Source organism: Natrix helvetica (assembly GCF_964273705.1).
Source record: "Natrix helvetica genome assembly, chromosome: 1".
NCBI lineage: Eukaryota > Metazoa > Chordata > Lepidosauria > Squamata > Natricidae > Natrix > Natrix helvetica.
Genome location: NC_138548.1, coordinates 150,037,254 through 150,051,575, shown reverse-complemented (window position 1 = coordinate 150,051,575; position 14,322 = coordinate 150,037,254). Strand labels below are relative to the sequence as shown.

At 39.1% G+C, this 14,322-nt stretch overlaps 1 protein-coding gene across 1 annotated transcript in view; it reads right to left on the bottom strand.

Moving 5' to 3' along the window:
• EPC2 (enhancer of polycomb homolog 2) overlaps positions 1–14,322 on the bottom strand; it is a 57,812-nt gene that overhangs the window by 23,232 nt on the left and 20,258 nt on the right. The window contains exons 2-4 of the mRNA XM_081962946.1: positions 5,952–6,111; positions 3,963–4,108; positions 976–1,182 (exon numbers count right to left, since the gene is read on the bottom strand). Coding sequence (XP_081819072.1) covers positions 976–1,182; positions 3,963–4,108; positions 5,952–6,111 — 513 coding nt within the window. The remainder of the gene's footprint in view (positions 1–975; positions 1,183–3,962; positions 4,109–5,951; positions 6,112–14,322) is intronic.

The window sequence follows — 14,322 nt, the reverse complement described above, 5'->3', positions numbered from 1 at the left end:
TTTCTGTGCCATGTATATACTATACTTGCCATTTGAGAAAGGAAATCAATTTTTAAAATTCTGCTTTAAAATTAAAGCATCTCATGAATTCATACAATGAGTCATGAATATACAAATCCAAGTATCTCCAAAATCATAAAAATACAATAAATACACAGAGATATTTCAGTACTACAATGCAATATCCCATGAGTTCCACAATCTTACGTTTGGGCAATTAAAGAAGTTGGCCTAGGTATGCCAACACCCATGGCTATCACAATAAACCCTTCTTGCATCACCTTCTCCCAAATTCCATTCAACAAAAACATACGTTAAACAAACAGCCTATTGACGTTCTCTATGCATGTTCTTAAAATTCGTATGTGTGTGTGCTTGTTGAATGTATATGCATGCAGTAATTTAACACACGCCTTAATGAATTAATTTGCCTTTCAAAGAAAAGGTAAAAATAGTATTGCACCTTAAACTGTGGTTTGGATATAAAATTGCCTGCTATCCATAAAACAAATGTTTTATGAGCAGTCTGATCCATCAGGAAAATATGAGGGTAAATGTCCTACAATTAAATAAAGGGACACTGAATTCTCATAGCAGCTCTCTACAAAAACCCACATATTGAAAGCAGTAAATGATTTTCTAGGGAATATTGTGTTATTTATTTATTTACTTTTATACAGGTTATACAGCTTTTAATAGGAGGTAAGCTCTCAAAATGGATAGTAATTTAGTGTGTAAGCAGCACACAAAGTGTGCTTAAAAAGCACACACAAAGCAATTATAACAACATGCAACTATTGGGGGGGGGGGAATTGCCCGCTAAATTCAGTAACCTGTTACACCACATTTAGCAGCAATAAATTGTAACCAAATGCTTGCTGCAGTTTGTAGTGAGTTTTTCATATTGCTATGTGGACATCTGGGTCCATTCTTCAATAGCGACACACTGGAAAACTACTGAATTGAGAAAATTACCTTTCTAGTCTGCATTTTCTCAGTTCTCCTCCGAAAAGCCACATAAGGATCATTGTTGGTAGAGCCATCTCTTTTCTCTTGTTTGATTTGGGGGATGAGGGATGGCCCTCTGCAGTTTTTACGTTTCCTTACCCAGTAGTCATAGACAGCCTTAATAAGATAATCATCCTCATTTAGCAGCAACTTAGCTTCCTGAAGTGTTACAAGCTGAAAAAGATACAAAAAACATATTTCTATAACAATCACATTAGAGATTTTAGTAGCTGTTCATCACAATAATTCAAGATGTGAATTTTGTATGAAGAAATGTAGAATCAATACTTTATGTATATAAAACACAGTTAGTGTAATACAGTTCTCCAAAATGTCTTCATTTACCCATAACTACAGATACATCCAGAGAAATGTATTATATTAACTGTGGTTATGTGTGTATAGCATATCGTACATCCCCTGGATACATCTTCCACAGCTCTTGCATGACAAATTTAAAAGAAAAAAACACACAAGGAATTTGGTCATACTTCTAGTAGCAAATACTACTGTGCTCATTGGAATAACACAACTGAATACAATATAATTACCCTCATCAACAAGCATATAAATTATCAAGAACCAAAACCTAACTTGTCTACAATTTTAAATGTGCACCAAATAACTGTAATTTTATCAAACAGCATCTCAAGTATTTAAATTAAGGTATTTAATTTTCCCTATGTCAAAGTTTTTTCAAGAGTTACTGCCTATTTTGTTTTATTTTATTCTTCTAGGAAGCTTACCAAGTACTTTTGAATATTATATCATGAAAATAGTGCATGTATGAATGCCTTAGAATTTATAGCAAATATGGTTCCTGCCTTCTAGTCCGTATGAGATCTGTCCTGAATTCTACACATAAACCTTTCAGTGACTATTATTTTGCTGTAAACACAGAATAGTTATAGTGTTCAAAGTATTTTAAAATCTATTTTTAGCTAAATCATTTTCTCTTTTTGTTGAAGAAGGAAAAACAAACTGAAATGTCAATGCTTCATTTTATATAGACATGTTACTGCATTTTTACAGTATTTAGACTATTAAATTTTTTTATTCATATGTAAAATATTTGTAAAGACAAACACGATGTTCATGAATAGATTGTGTTTAAACTAAGATACAGGGGGAAAAAACATTGAAAGAATGAAGTATTACGCTTTCGTGGAAATAAAAGTAAGTCTGCAGGAGAAATAGTCTCTAGGAAGCTTTTCCGCTATGGCAAAAATGGAAGAAACCCCCGATGTACCCTGATCAACCTAAAATTAGTCATTTCTAATTCCCATTACAATACATGAGATTTCAGTTAGTTACAACCTATTTATATCACTGGGACTTCAATGTAATTAACTTTAGATTGGAATTTACCCAGAAAACCTTTCAAACTAATTATCTAGCAACTCTTAGTCTTTCTAATAAGACTATCTTATCTATTCCCAAAATCAAATTTTGGAGCTGATAAGAATTATTAATCACATTCATCCTCCCTCAATAGTTTTTAAAGATGACTTGGTAATCTATTTCAAGAAAAATATTTCTTAAGATAAAGTAAAATAATTTGATCTGCTTATTTTTTTTTAATTACCTATCCAGATGTTCTGGGTGGTCATGAATTCTGAAAGGTGACAGTCTTACATGCAAAAATAAATTGTGTGAATTGGTTCTTAATTTTCAAATGGCAGATTCATTGATTTTAGGTATCTTCAGCCATAAGGTCTACTAAACAGCTAAAACCCAACCCTGAAAAATTATAGGGTTTTTTTTTGTACTGGTATTCATTTGAGATCTATTGACCACCATAATTACAATTAGTCTTTCAAATGTAAATGATCAATTAATGGAAAATTAATTCACAGTTGAAAGACCAGACTTCCCACTTTATAATAGCTATGTACATTTTACTGCATCCTGCATTAAAATATTACATAAAATCTAACTCAATTCCTTTCTTTCTGATATGTACGTTTAAAAGCAAATATGTATTCCAGATATTTTGATATTTTTTTAATTATGTAAACATCCTATTGGATTAAAGTAAATAACTTCCAATCCAAAGAGTGGACACCTGTATCTATATTATAAAAGGCAATGGCGATATGAATACAAATAAGCCAATCAATTCAGCACACTCCTTTCCCTTCATGCTACCTGGTCTCATTTTATATGCTTTCTACAACACAAGGATCCAGCTTTTTTATTTTGAAATCTTACCACTTGGCAATATCAAGAAGCTGAGGATTTGTGTGTCTAAAAGTTTCATGTTATTAGAATAACATCTAATAAAATGTTTAGCTTCATAAGTTATGTGGGTCTTTTTCTACATCAACTTATTTAAAATAATTAACAGACACTGAATTCTGGAGTAATTCAAATAATTCAAGACAATGTAGATATAGAAGTTTGAAATTAAGTTCATACTGGATAAATGTACATATATTAATCAATGAAGGAAATAACAGGTAAAATAATGTTTTTCCAATACTTCAAATATGAAATGCATGGAAATCATCGCTTTCTCATTGCATTCATCACAGCTGCAACAGGAGGACAGCCATAGTAGCCTAAATCACTACCTGCCTAAAATCATCTTGTCTGAAACTATGTGGTATAAGAAATAGCTCTCAAAGTGAAGCAATTGCCACACGCAAGTCACCAAGGCCTCTAAATATTATTGTAGAGATATACACAAAGTGGAAAAAGGGGATAGCAGCAAAGAAAGGAAAACTCCCCAGGAAAACAGATGTATACAAGTACTCCTTGAATAATTTATGTCATAATATTTTTCTTAATTTCTTTCTATAGTATGAAGGATATATATTTGACATTTCTGGTAATAAGAAATTATTCATGCATTGTAAATAAAGGGATCCACATTTAGCAAAATTAATAAGAATTCTGTTTTATCTGCAACTGCTATAATGAAGAGTTAAGAGGGGATGTTGAATTCATGATACCTGATTAGAACTAGCTTTTTCAAGCCTGTCTATCATAATTTCAAATTGCAGTGGTTTGATTTCCATCTTCCGATTAAGCCTATTTAATAATGTTTCATCTTCTGAGTCCATATCATAATCAGGTTGTTCATTGTCCAGGTTAAAGGCTGAAACACAGAGAAAAAATAGTTTAATTTAAAATGGCATGCTTAAATGGCTATAAGTATGTTAATGAACTATATGTGGCTGGGAGGAGAGGGGCGGAATGACTATCTAGTTCAAGTATTGGAGACAAAAGACAGATTTTATTACTGGTCAAGCCATTCCCTCCACCACTGAGAAGGAGTTAAGAAAGATTAAATATGTCAGAGCCACAGAGCACTTGAACTGCAGAAAAATAGATATTAAAAAACTATGGAAAAATAATACCTTTACTAAAGAAAGAATTATTAGGATTAATACAATGAAAAAAGGTACTGTTTGCAAAACATTTACAACAAACCAAGTGGTGAGATATTGGATCTTAATACCCCAAGTCAGTAGACTGTTTTAAACACATTTTCAAAACAATAGAATAAATTACGACAGAGAATGGAGAAAATCATATCATAATTTTAACACAACCAAGTGACCCTTATAATAATCACTTTATTTATCACTTCTTTACCAGCATTTAGGAAAGGCTGATTTTAAAATGTTGTATTTATTATAGAATTTATATCCTATCTATTAAATTAAATGCCACACATATCATGGTTAAATACATAAAGTTATATCTACCTTCCTTTTTTATAAAAGTTTTGAATATGAATATCAAACAGCAATGAAATCAATGCAAATAAAACAACAAACAAAAATTATAATACATTTCATTAAATGAACAAAGGCTTTGGGACACAGATACATTTTCGCCTCTTTTCTGAAGTTCGTGATATCTAAAAGCAAATACTTCTGGTGAAGTGTATGCCATAAACTGGTAATACTAGAGAAGGATATATCTGAGATGTAGTGTAGCGAGCTTCTGACAGCAGAGAAACCTGGCAAGTTTATTGTGTGATAGGGTATGATTTATGTTACTCACCCCATCCAGTGTTGAGATACTGAGTTTATATATTTTTGTTTTAAAAGTAAACCTATTCTAAGGCTTAAAATATTAAAAATTCTTACTGGACGGTGCCAAATCATTAATTCTTTTGGCTTCTATCTGCTTCGATGCTAAATTAAAATTGTAACAGATGAATTTGGAATAAAAAATGCTAAAAGAAGTTTTCATGTAAAAAATAAACCCCTAGAAACATCACAATTGTCTTCCATAATCAGCAAAATATTTACCTACTCGGTTATCCCATTTAAGAACTAAAATTTAGCTTTGGGCTTCCCATTTTTCCTAAATGGATGATCAAATAATGGCTGAAGTGATAAAAGACAAGCAGACAAGAAATACACTGTTTTTACCCGTCATTAATATGTACAAGCATCATTCATATATTACCTGTTCATGAACCTTGATATTTTGAATTCTTTTGAAACAATAACACAAAATAGAATAGGACAGGATAATATAAAATGATAGCAGAGCAGAAATGTCAATATTAAAACTAATTTTAAAGCCATAAAAGACCCAAAAAATCTTCAGAAGTATTGAAAGGACAACAGACTAGAAGTCATGTAAATTTTCTTAAACAATTCCTACTTGCCTCATAACAAACAGGAAATGTGCAGAAAGACTTTAAGCAGGTTATCTTACACAGCTTTTGAGATCAAGCCAGTATAAATAAGACAAACCAATTTTCTGAATATCAGAACATAAAATTTAGAAATTTGATGTGTAAGTACTTTAGTCCACAAAAATAAGAAAACAGATTGTTCCTTTACAACGTGAATTTAATAATAACTTCCTTCTCTTAAACGCATTCGTTCAAATCTCTCTAAAAATACCTTCCTTCCCATTCTGTGGTTTTGACAGGCAATTAAAAAAAAAAAAAAAACAGTAGTTAATGCTGTACTTACGTTGAATATGAATGAACTGCTTTGGCTGTTTAAATTCTCCTTTGTACAGACGATTGTAATAGTTGACATTGCTTTCTGCTTCAGGAACTGGAATAACCATATTCTCTTTCTTTTCTCTGAAGACTTGCTGTGCCGAGATTGCTCTTTGCAAATGGTGTTCCTAAAAAAAAAGCACATTATTTTTATAAAAGCAATATTTTCTTTTATCAAATAGAAAAAGTTTAAATCTGTAGGAAACTTAAATTTAGAAGGACAATCTTTGAGAAATAAAAATCTTAATCAGGCATTTCCACATCAGGATATAAGTTAAGTTTTGCGGGAAGGGAGGGAGGCCGAATCCAGATAATATAAAGCATAAAGCAAAGGCCTGACCTAAGCTCTTGAGGGTTCCATTAATTAAAAATATCTTAGAGATAAAAGTCTGGGGAAGCTATTTATCACCTTTCTAAAACCACAAATAAATAACATAAATATGTGTGGGCAAGCATTGTAGAAAGCAGCTTTAAGAGCAACTGACTATTGTAAAGTTTTTCCCAAGACAGATGTTGTAAGAAGATACTTGGCAAAAAAAGAAAGAAAGATGTGTGAAGAATGAGGAAAGCAAAGCAAAGATTGATGTTCATTTTCTGCAATGTAACAGAGAAATAACAAAACAGACTTAAACAGAAACTCTTGCAGAACAGCACATCTAGCAATCAATAAATTGAAGAGTTAAAATATTTTAAAATATTAATAAAGAACAGGTCTAAATCTCTCTCTTCATACTGTAGAAACTAAGTTATTCCCTCTCAAAGTAAAAAATAATTCCAAGGTTCATTTTTAAAACAAATCCCTTTCACCCACTCTATCAGACATGAAATCTAATACCACAAATATACCTATCTGTGCAAAAAGGGTGATTTTTCAGTTTCTCTGGCGATCTTAAGTATTTTGAATCCTTTATATACCCAATACAGTACAATTTAGACTGCTTCACACAACATTCCCATATAAATTTTTTAGTGCACATGAAGACCCAGAGAGAATTCCCAAAGTTAAACATACATAAAGGAAGATAAGTGTATATGCTACACAAATAGTCCTTGATTTACAGCTGTTTTAGTGACCATTCGAAGTTACAACAGCATTGAAAAAAGTGACTTACAACCATTTTTCACAATTACTACTATTGCAGCATTGTCATAGTCAGGTGTTCAAACTGGTTACATTTATGATGATTATAGTATTCTGGGTCCATGAAATCATCTTTTGCAACCTTCTGACAAGCAATGGGGAAGCCAGATTCAATTTAATAATCATGTTACTAATTTACTAGCAAGTGCTACTTTGTGTTTTACTGATTAGAGTGATTTGTTATTATAGAAATGGCTAGTTTATACTATTATGGAAAAAGAAAAAGTTTAGGTTCGATGTTAATGCCTTATTCTACTGCAGCAGAGGGAGTGAGATGTCAATGCCTTTTTTTCCTTTCCTCTCTTCCACACTTCATTTCCCCTCCCCTGTGTGTCCTACTATTTGTTTTTATATTTTTATATTTTTGTATTTTATATTATAAAATAATAATAAAAAGATATACAATATGAAACAACTGCAGTGATTCACTGTGGCAAGAAAGGTAGTAAAATGAGGCAAAACTCAACTGTTTCGCTTAGCAACAGAAATTTGAGGCTCAATTATTGTGGTCTTAAGTCAAGGATTACACCAAGTATATAATCTATATTTACTAAGATATGTATTTTCTATGACTTTGTTAAAAGTAAAAAACCCTCAAACAAATTAGCATTTTTAAAGTAACTTTGACATTAGAAACTTATTATTACACAATAAAGCAAGGATTAAATTCATGATTTTCAAAAGATATAGTGTAAGATATTGTTGCAAATTACCATTGCTAACTATGAACCAACTCACAAAAAACTATCTCCTGTAATTAATTTCTGAGCTATTTCAAAGAATATCATAATTGAAGGGATTTCATCAATATAATTTTCAACTCTACCCAATCCTGGAACAATTTCATAATAAAGCAAATTACTAAATCACGTAAGTCTTTTTAAAATCAAATTATAAACAAATAAGGCAAAAAGACAGAATGTATGTAGAAGTTAAATTTAGTGATATCAACTTTATTTATTTGAAATGTTAAACGTAAGCTCCAATTAAAAGGAAATTGGTGACAGAACCTCATACCAGCTATTTAATGGGCTCCATCCCACTCTGGGTTCCCCAGACCCGCTGGCAGAACCAGGTCTTCAGCGCCTTCCGGAAGAGTGTTAAGAGTGGGGGCCATTATAATCCAAAATATTATTTATAAATTAACATTTTATATTGTCTAATCATGTATATAACAATTGTAAATAAATCATTATCAACAAGAAGAGTATGAACAGCTTTTGTTACTTATAGCAATCTCCCTGCATACTCCAAATTCTGAGAAGGGGCTTTGGTCTTACCTGATATGAATCAACAATACATTTCTGTACTTTCCTCTGAATATCTCAAGCAGCAAATTCCATGGTTTACTAATCTACCTTGTAAATGAGAAAGAATCAAATAATAAAACAAGTCCATACGTAATGCAAAGCCACAGCCCCGTTCATTACTGTAGCCAACCATAATGTGTTATAGTTTAGCATATTTTATGAAAACAATTCTATTCTTGCTAATGAGCCAATAGCTCATATTCATCTAATGAAATTAGAACCTAGCTTTTTCCAGGCCCCATCCAATCATGTAAGCATTATTCAAAGCTTTGACTGAAAATGTATTTCCAAAAATAGCTCTGAATCTAAATGGAGCTCAGCATTCTTAGAAAGTGAAAATAATTGGTGAAAGCAATTTCATATCAAAGCATTCCTAGCTTCTCAAAAGAAAAAAGGCAAACTAGATGGAGAAATACATTGCAGGCATTTTATTTTCGTTATAAGAATATCATGCTTCAAGTAAATGAGAAGATTAAGCTAGTTTCTGGTGTGACTTTTTGCATGCATTTTATATGGAGAAGGGGAAATATCTATGTTTTATTTATGTCCTGTGTGTCCATGTTTATGTGTGTTTCTATAAACATTATCTGAATATTTTAATAAAATAGTTTTGTTCTGCTGTGTGTTATCTAATATGCAATTAGTCAATACAGTATCTTGGTTATCATTTATGAAATCCAATCATACCTTGAAATAATTGTAAAGATGCAGCTCTGGAACAACATAAACCCAGGAAACTGATTGATGGCTTCTCTATGTAACTCTACAACATGGGTCTGTCCCAACTATACCAATATGAAACTGCAAAGACTATAAACCAGACTTAGAAAGATATATATTTCTCCTTATTAACAGTAAAATGCAAACAAACAAAGCAAAGAACTACTCAAGGGAGATACATAGCTAATTTAAAAATAACCATTTTATTAATACTACAAGAAAGTGAAAGGCTAAAATGCTGAGGTTTAGATTGAGGATCAGCTTTTGCTCATGAAATGAGTTCAGTGAGAAGTCTATGATACAGCCAAAGCTATTTGCTGATGGAATGAAAGATATGGCTGCAAATCTGCATTCTCCCATAGCTTTCCCAAGAGATGATCTATTAATGGTGGTGCAGTGATCCAGTTTCAAAGGGAAAAAGGTGATTTGGAATACTGTGGATGTAATTAAAAACAACACCCATATGTGTTCTTGATGATGTTTTCACCTTCAAATCTAAATTGCTACACAACACTAGAACCTGTAACTAATTTAATGTTAATTCAGATCTCCTTATTTTAATAAAGTATGACTAAGTAGAATTACCGTACGCATCACATTTTAATATACTGTCTAATTTGCTCAATCGCAAGAAAAAAGCTTTCTTTAGCAAACCAAATACTCTTGTCAATATAAGGCATTATTATAATGGGTATTAGTCTTAACTGATACATCCGTTTTCTGGGAGGTGAGGATAACATCCAGGAATGGGTTTACTCCGTCTGACATCTAATTGGACTGAGTCTGCAAGCTGTGATGACATGCCTCCTCTGCTAGCTCCTCACAGCTTTTGACGAAGGCATCACGGCAGACTGACATATGACGGTGAAGAAGTGTCTCCTCTCAGACTCAGGACCGGACACATATCCGGGTGGGGCTGGATGCTATCTCCACTCCCCAGAGAACAGGTGTATCAGGTAAGACTAACGCTCATTCTCCATAGTGGTGGAGATAGCATCCAGGAATGGAACATATCAAAGCCTGGCTATCCTACGGGTGGGCTGTTGTCTAGTCCGAAGTCCCATGAACTGTGTGTACTCTCTGCAGCACCCATCTGCCAAAGGCAGCCTCTGCCAGGAGGAAGGTGTCCAACTTATAATGGCAAATAAATGGGGATGGTGAGGCCCAGGTTTGACAGATCTCTTAACAGATCTCATCGCCCCTGACCAAGCGATGGAAGTGTAACAGAGTCAGATGGACTGCCCTGAGCTCCAACCAGTTTATGTTGTGAGTCCCTTCCGCCTGAGTCCAATGTTCTTGTACCATCTGAGCCTGCAGATGGGCGCCCCACCCAATCAGATTGACGTCTGTTGTTACCGTCATGTGGTCTGGTGTCCAGAAGACCTTGCCCTTCGTGATCGCTGGGGACATCCACTAAGTCAGGGAGCGGGAGACTTCTGCTGGAAGAAATACTTTGGACTGTGAGCAGCTCATGCGCCTTCGCTGGAAAGGCAAAAGGAACCATTGGAGGTCTCTGGTGTGGAGCCGAGCCCACACGATGCCGATGGCGGAGACCATGGTACCCAGCAGTCTGGACAGGGTGGCTAAAGATACCCTATGCTTCCTGGCTACCAAGGTGGCTAGCTGCCTGAGGGATAGCTGTCTTTCTGGTGACAGATAGACCGTGCCTACCTGGGTATCTATTAGAGGCCCTAGGTGGATCAGGCTAGTGGAGGTGGCTCTTGCCCATATTCACTGAAAACCCGTGGTCTCTCAGGACTGTCATAGTGATATCTAAATCCCGTAGGACACCCTTAAAGGAAGATGACTGTAGTAACAGGTCATCTAGGAAACATTGAATACGCACCGGTACCTGTCTCAGGTGTGCTGCCAGAGCAGCCATGACCTTAGTGAATACCCTAGGGGCCAAAGACAACCCAAAGGGCAAGGCCCGGTACTGAAAGTGGTGCCCCAGCTAACAAAACCTGAGATATCTACGGTGCTCCTGGGCAATGGGAATATGCAGGTAGGCCCCTGTGAGGTCAATGGAGGTGAGAAAGTCCCCCTGCCTAATCCCTTCCAATATAGAGTGCAGAGAGTGCATCTTGAACCTCCTATATCGAATGGAACTCTTTAGGCATTTCAAATGAAGGATCGCTCTCCAGCCCGCCCGCCCCCAGGCCTTGGGAATGACAAAGAGGATGGAGTCACTGGCTGGATTGCCCAAATCTCCAACAGGTGTTGGATGGCCTCCTGCATCAGCAACCTCCAGGTCGGGTTGTTAGAGACCGGGCATATCTGGAAGAAACTCGGGTGGGGTGGGGTGGAGAGGAACTTGAGCGAAAGGCCATGCCTGATGGTGTTCTGCACCCATTTATCAGAGGAGAGGTCCCAGCAGTCGGCGAAGTACACCAAGCGCCCCTCAATGGGCGGAGAGCTGGGCCTAGATTTAGTTTTTGTGGAAGGAGCGCCACCCTCCGCGTCCTTCGCCCCTTCGAAAGGCCGCTTCTGCCTGCCTCTCTGTTGCCTGTCTGAGTATCTCTGCCTAGTAGAGAATCCTCCCTGGTACAGTCTGTTCCCTGAGTACCCCGCATCTGATCCCCTGAAAGAATCCTGACCCCGAAAGAAGGACCCAGAGTCTTGACCCCGTGAGAAGGAGCGTCTGGGGTATGGAGACATCCTGAAGCTGCCCTTCTTCAGGGCGGTGGGAAGGACCTTCCTCTTGTCCTTGTTCTTGATCAGGAACGGCTCCAGCGCTGGGCCAAAGAGGAAGTCACCTGTGAAGGGAGCCAAAGCCAGGCGCCACTTGTGACGGACGTCTTCCTGCCAATGTCGTAGCCACAGCAGTCTGCAGGAATCTACCAAAGAAGCGATCGCCCTGGAAGCGAACCTGGCTGCAGCTAAGATGGCATCCGAAGAGAACTGGATGGCTGCCACCATCTTGTTGATGTCCTGATGCGACCGGACATCTGTTATGGGGATGCGTTGCTGTAGTTCCTGCAGCCACAGCAAGGATGATCGGTTGATGAAGGAGGCTGTGGTGGCTGCTTTCACTGCCCAAGCGGCCGCCTGATGACCTCTCTGCAAGGTGAGGTCCGCCTTCCTGTCCTCCAATTTTAGCACATCCTCTGGCTCCCCAGGCATGTTGGTGGGCGTATGCAAGGCCACGATTGGGGCATTGATGGAGGGTTGTGCCAGCATCTGCGCCATCTCCTGGTCCACGTTAAAGAAGATCCTGTCCATGGATAAAGGTGAGGGGCCCGCAGTGGGAGATGCCCATTGGCGTTTGACCAGGTCGAGGAAGGCTTTGGGAGTAGGTACCGTGTCAGCCTCAATGGCCTGCTCATCAAAAGATGTTCTCCACTGAGAAGCCCTGGCATTGAGGCGGCACCTCTGTGGCTCTGTTGCCCAGCTTGGCTGCTGTCTTGGCCTTGAGGAGCAGGGATTTGAATAAGGAGGGCTGGAACAACCTGGTGAATGTTGGTTTAGGAGGTGGCATGCCTTCGTCCTCAGATAGCTTGTTCTCTCTGATCTTGCCCTCCTTGCTTTCCAGGTCGCTGTCCTCTTGGGATGAGGCTGAGGAACTGGGAAGGTCTTCCTCCTGGGCATCCAGGTGGTCAGAAACCCTGGGGAGGAAGAGGGGGGCTGTGGCTGTTGGAATGCCGCTGCCATGCATTGCTGGAAGGCCCTCATCATCAGCTCTTGAAAATTGGGTGCCCCTGTGGGGGGGAGCCGGCTGGAGCCCATGCCCCCCTGTGCAGGGGGAACGCCCAAGCCTGGCAATCCTGTGGGCAGGGCTGCCCCCCCTAAGCAGAGTCCCAAAGGCCTGAGATGTCTATAGGGATCCTAGCTTGCGTGGCTGGGTTCTCCTCTATGGCTCCACTGGGAGAGGGAGTCCCTGGAGTCTTCCCCCCTTTGCCCAGGTCTGGAGTAGTCTTCTGACTTGCCCTCTTGCAGAGCCTCTCCAAGGTCTTATGCCTTCGCCTCTCGTACTTAGAAGGGGGCTTGGAAGGCTTGTGACCCCCTCCTTCCTTTGGATCTGCCCTGGGGGAGAGGTGCTTCCTTTTGGATTTAGCCTTTCCTTCCCCCCCCCTTGGGCAGTCTCTGGGAAGGCCACTGACCTGGGTGGATGCTCCTCTGCCCCTCTGATAGAGCTGCTGGCCGGATTTGCAGCTGACTGGCTCCCTTCTTCCTCGGAGCTGCTGGGCGCCGCCATCTTGGACCACGTGGATCCTCCCAGCTCCAAAATGGCGCCACGCAGCTTAAAAGAAATGGTGGACTTTTAACTGCTCATCAAGCTGCTGAGGCTCCCAGGAGCTGCCGCGCACCCTTGCCACTGGATTCCTCGCCTCCTGCCTCCTTCCGACGCTGCTGTGGCCAGGGATTTCCTCTTAGGCTCCTCTGTGATCGTCTGGCCACGTGGAGGCAGCGCGGGCGCTCCGTGGCGCTTGGAAAAGCAGCAGTTCGTCGTTCAACCCTGAGGGGAGCGGCAGAGCGCTCCTGCGCTTGTAGATCCTCCGCGGCAGGGCTTGTCTCCAGGAGGCTTGTGCCCTCTTCCCTGCTTGCCCGGCAAAGGTCCTCACTGAGTGACTCCGGTCTCACTCAGTCGCCAGGGCAGCATGCCACCCGAGAGCTTGTGGCAGTCCTTCTTTGAAGATGGGAGGCTAAAGCGCGGTGCTGGGAGGCAAAATTCACATGTCCGTCTTTTTTCCCTTAATTTCTATTAAATTGCTGGAGATCTAGAATGGTCAACTGTCCAGTGAGTGGACTGAGTCGATAATTGGGTAGTACCTGGTGACCAGTGGGCGTGTCCAAAGAGCTTATCTGATTCAGTCCAATCAATGAGAGGACAAGGTTAACCCGGTCTGGATACTCCTCCCCCTCACTATGGAGAAACCTCGGGTGGTGGAGAGGAACTCCAGGGAGAGGCTGAATTTGACCGTCTCCCTGACCTAGGCACTCATGGTTATGTCCTCCCATTGATTGGCGAAGAATGCCAATTGGCCCCCAATGAGGAGGTTTGCTAGGCAGTCACTTCTGATGGCAAAAGGGACAAGCTCTGCAGGATCTCTTAGGTGGAAAACATAGGCCACTCCTACCTGCCCTGTCCTGCTAATGCCCATGTCTGGGAAGGAACTGCCTTTATTGACAGGGGAGGTTGAATCCCTCATCCAACCCTCGAAAGGATG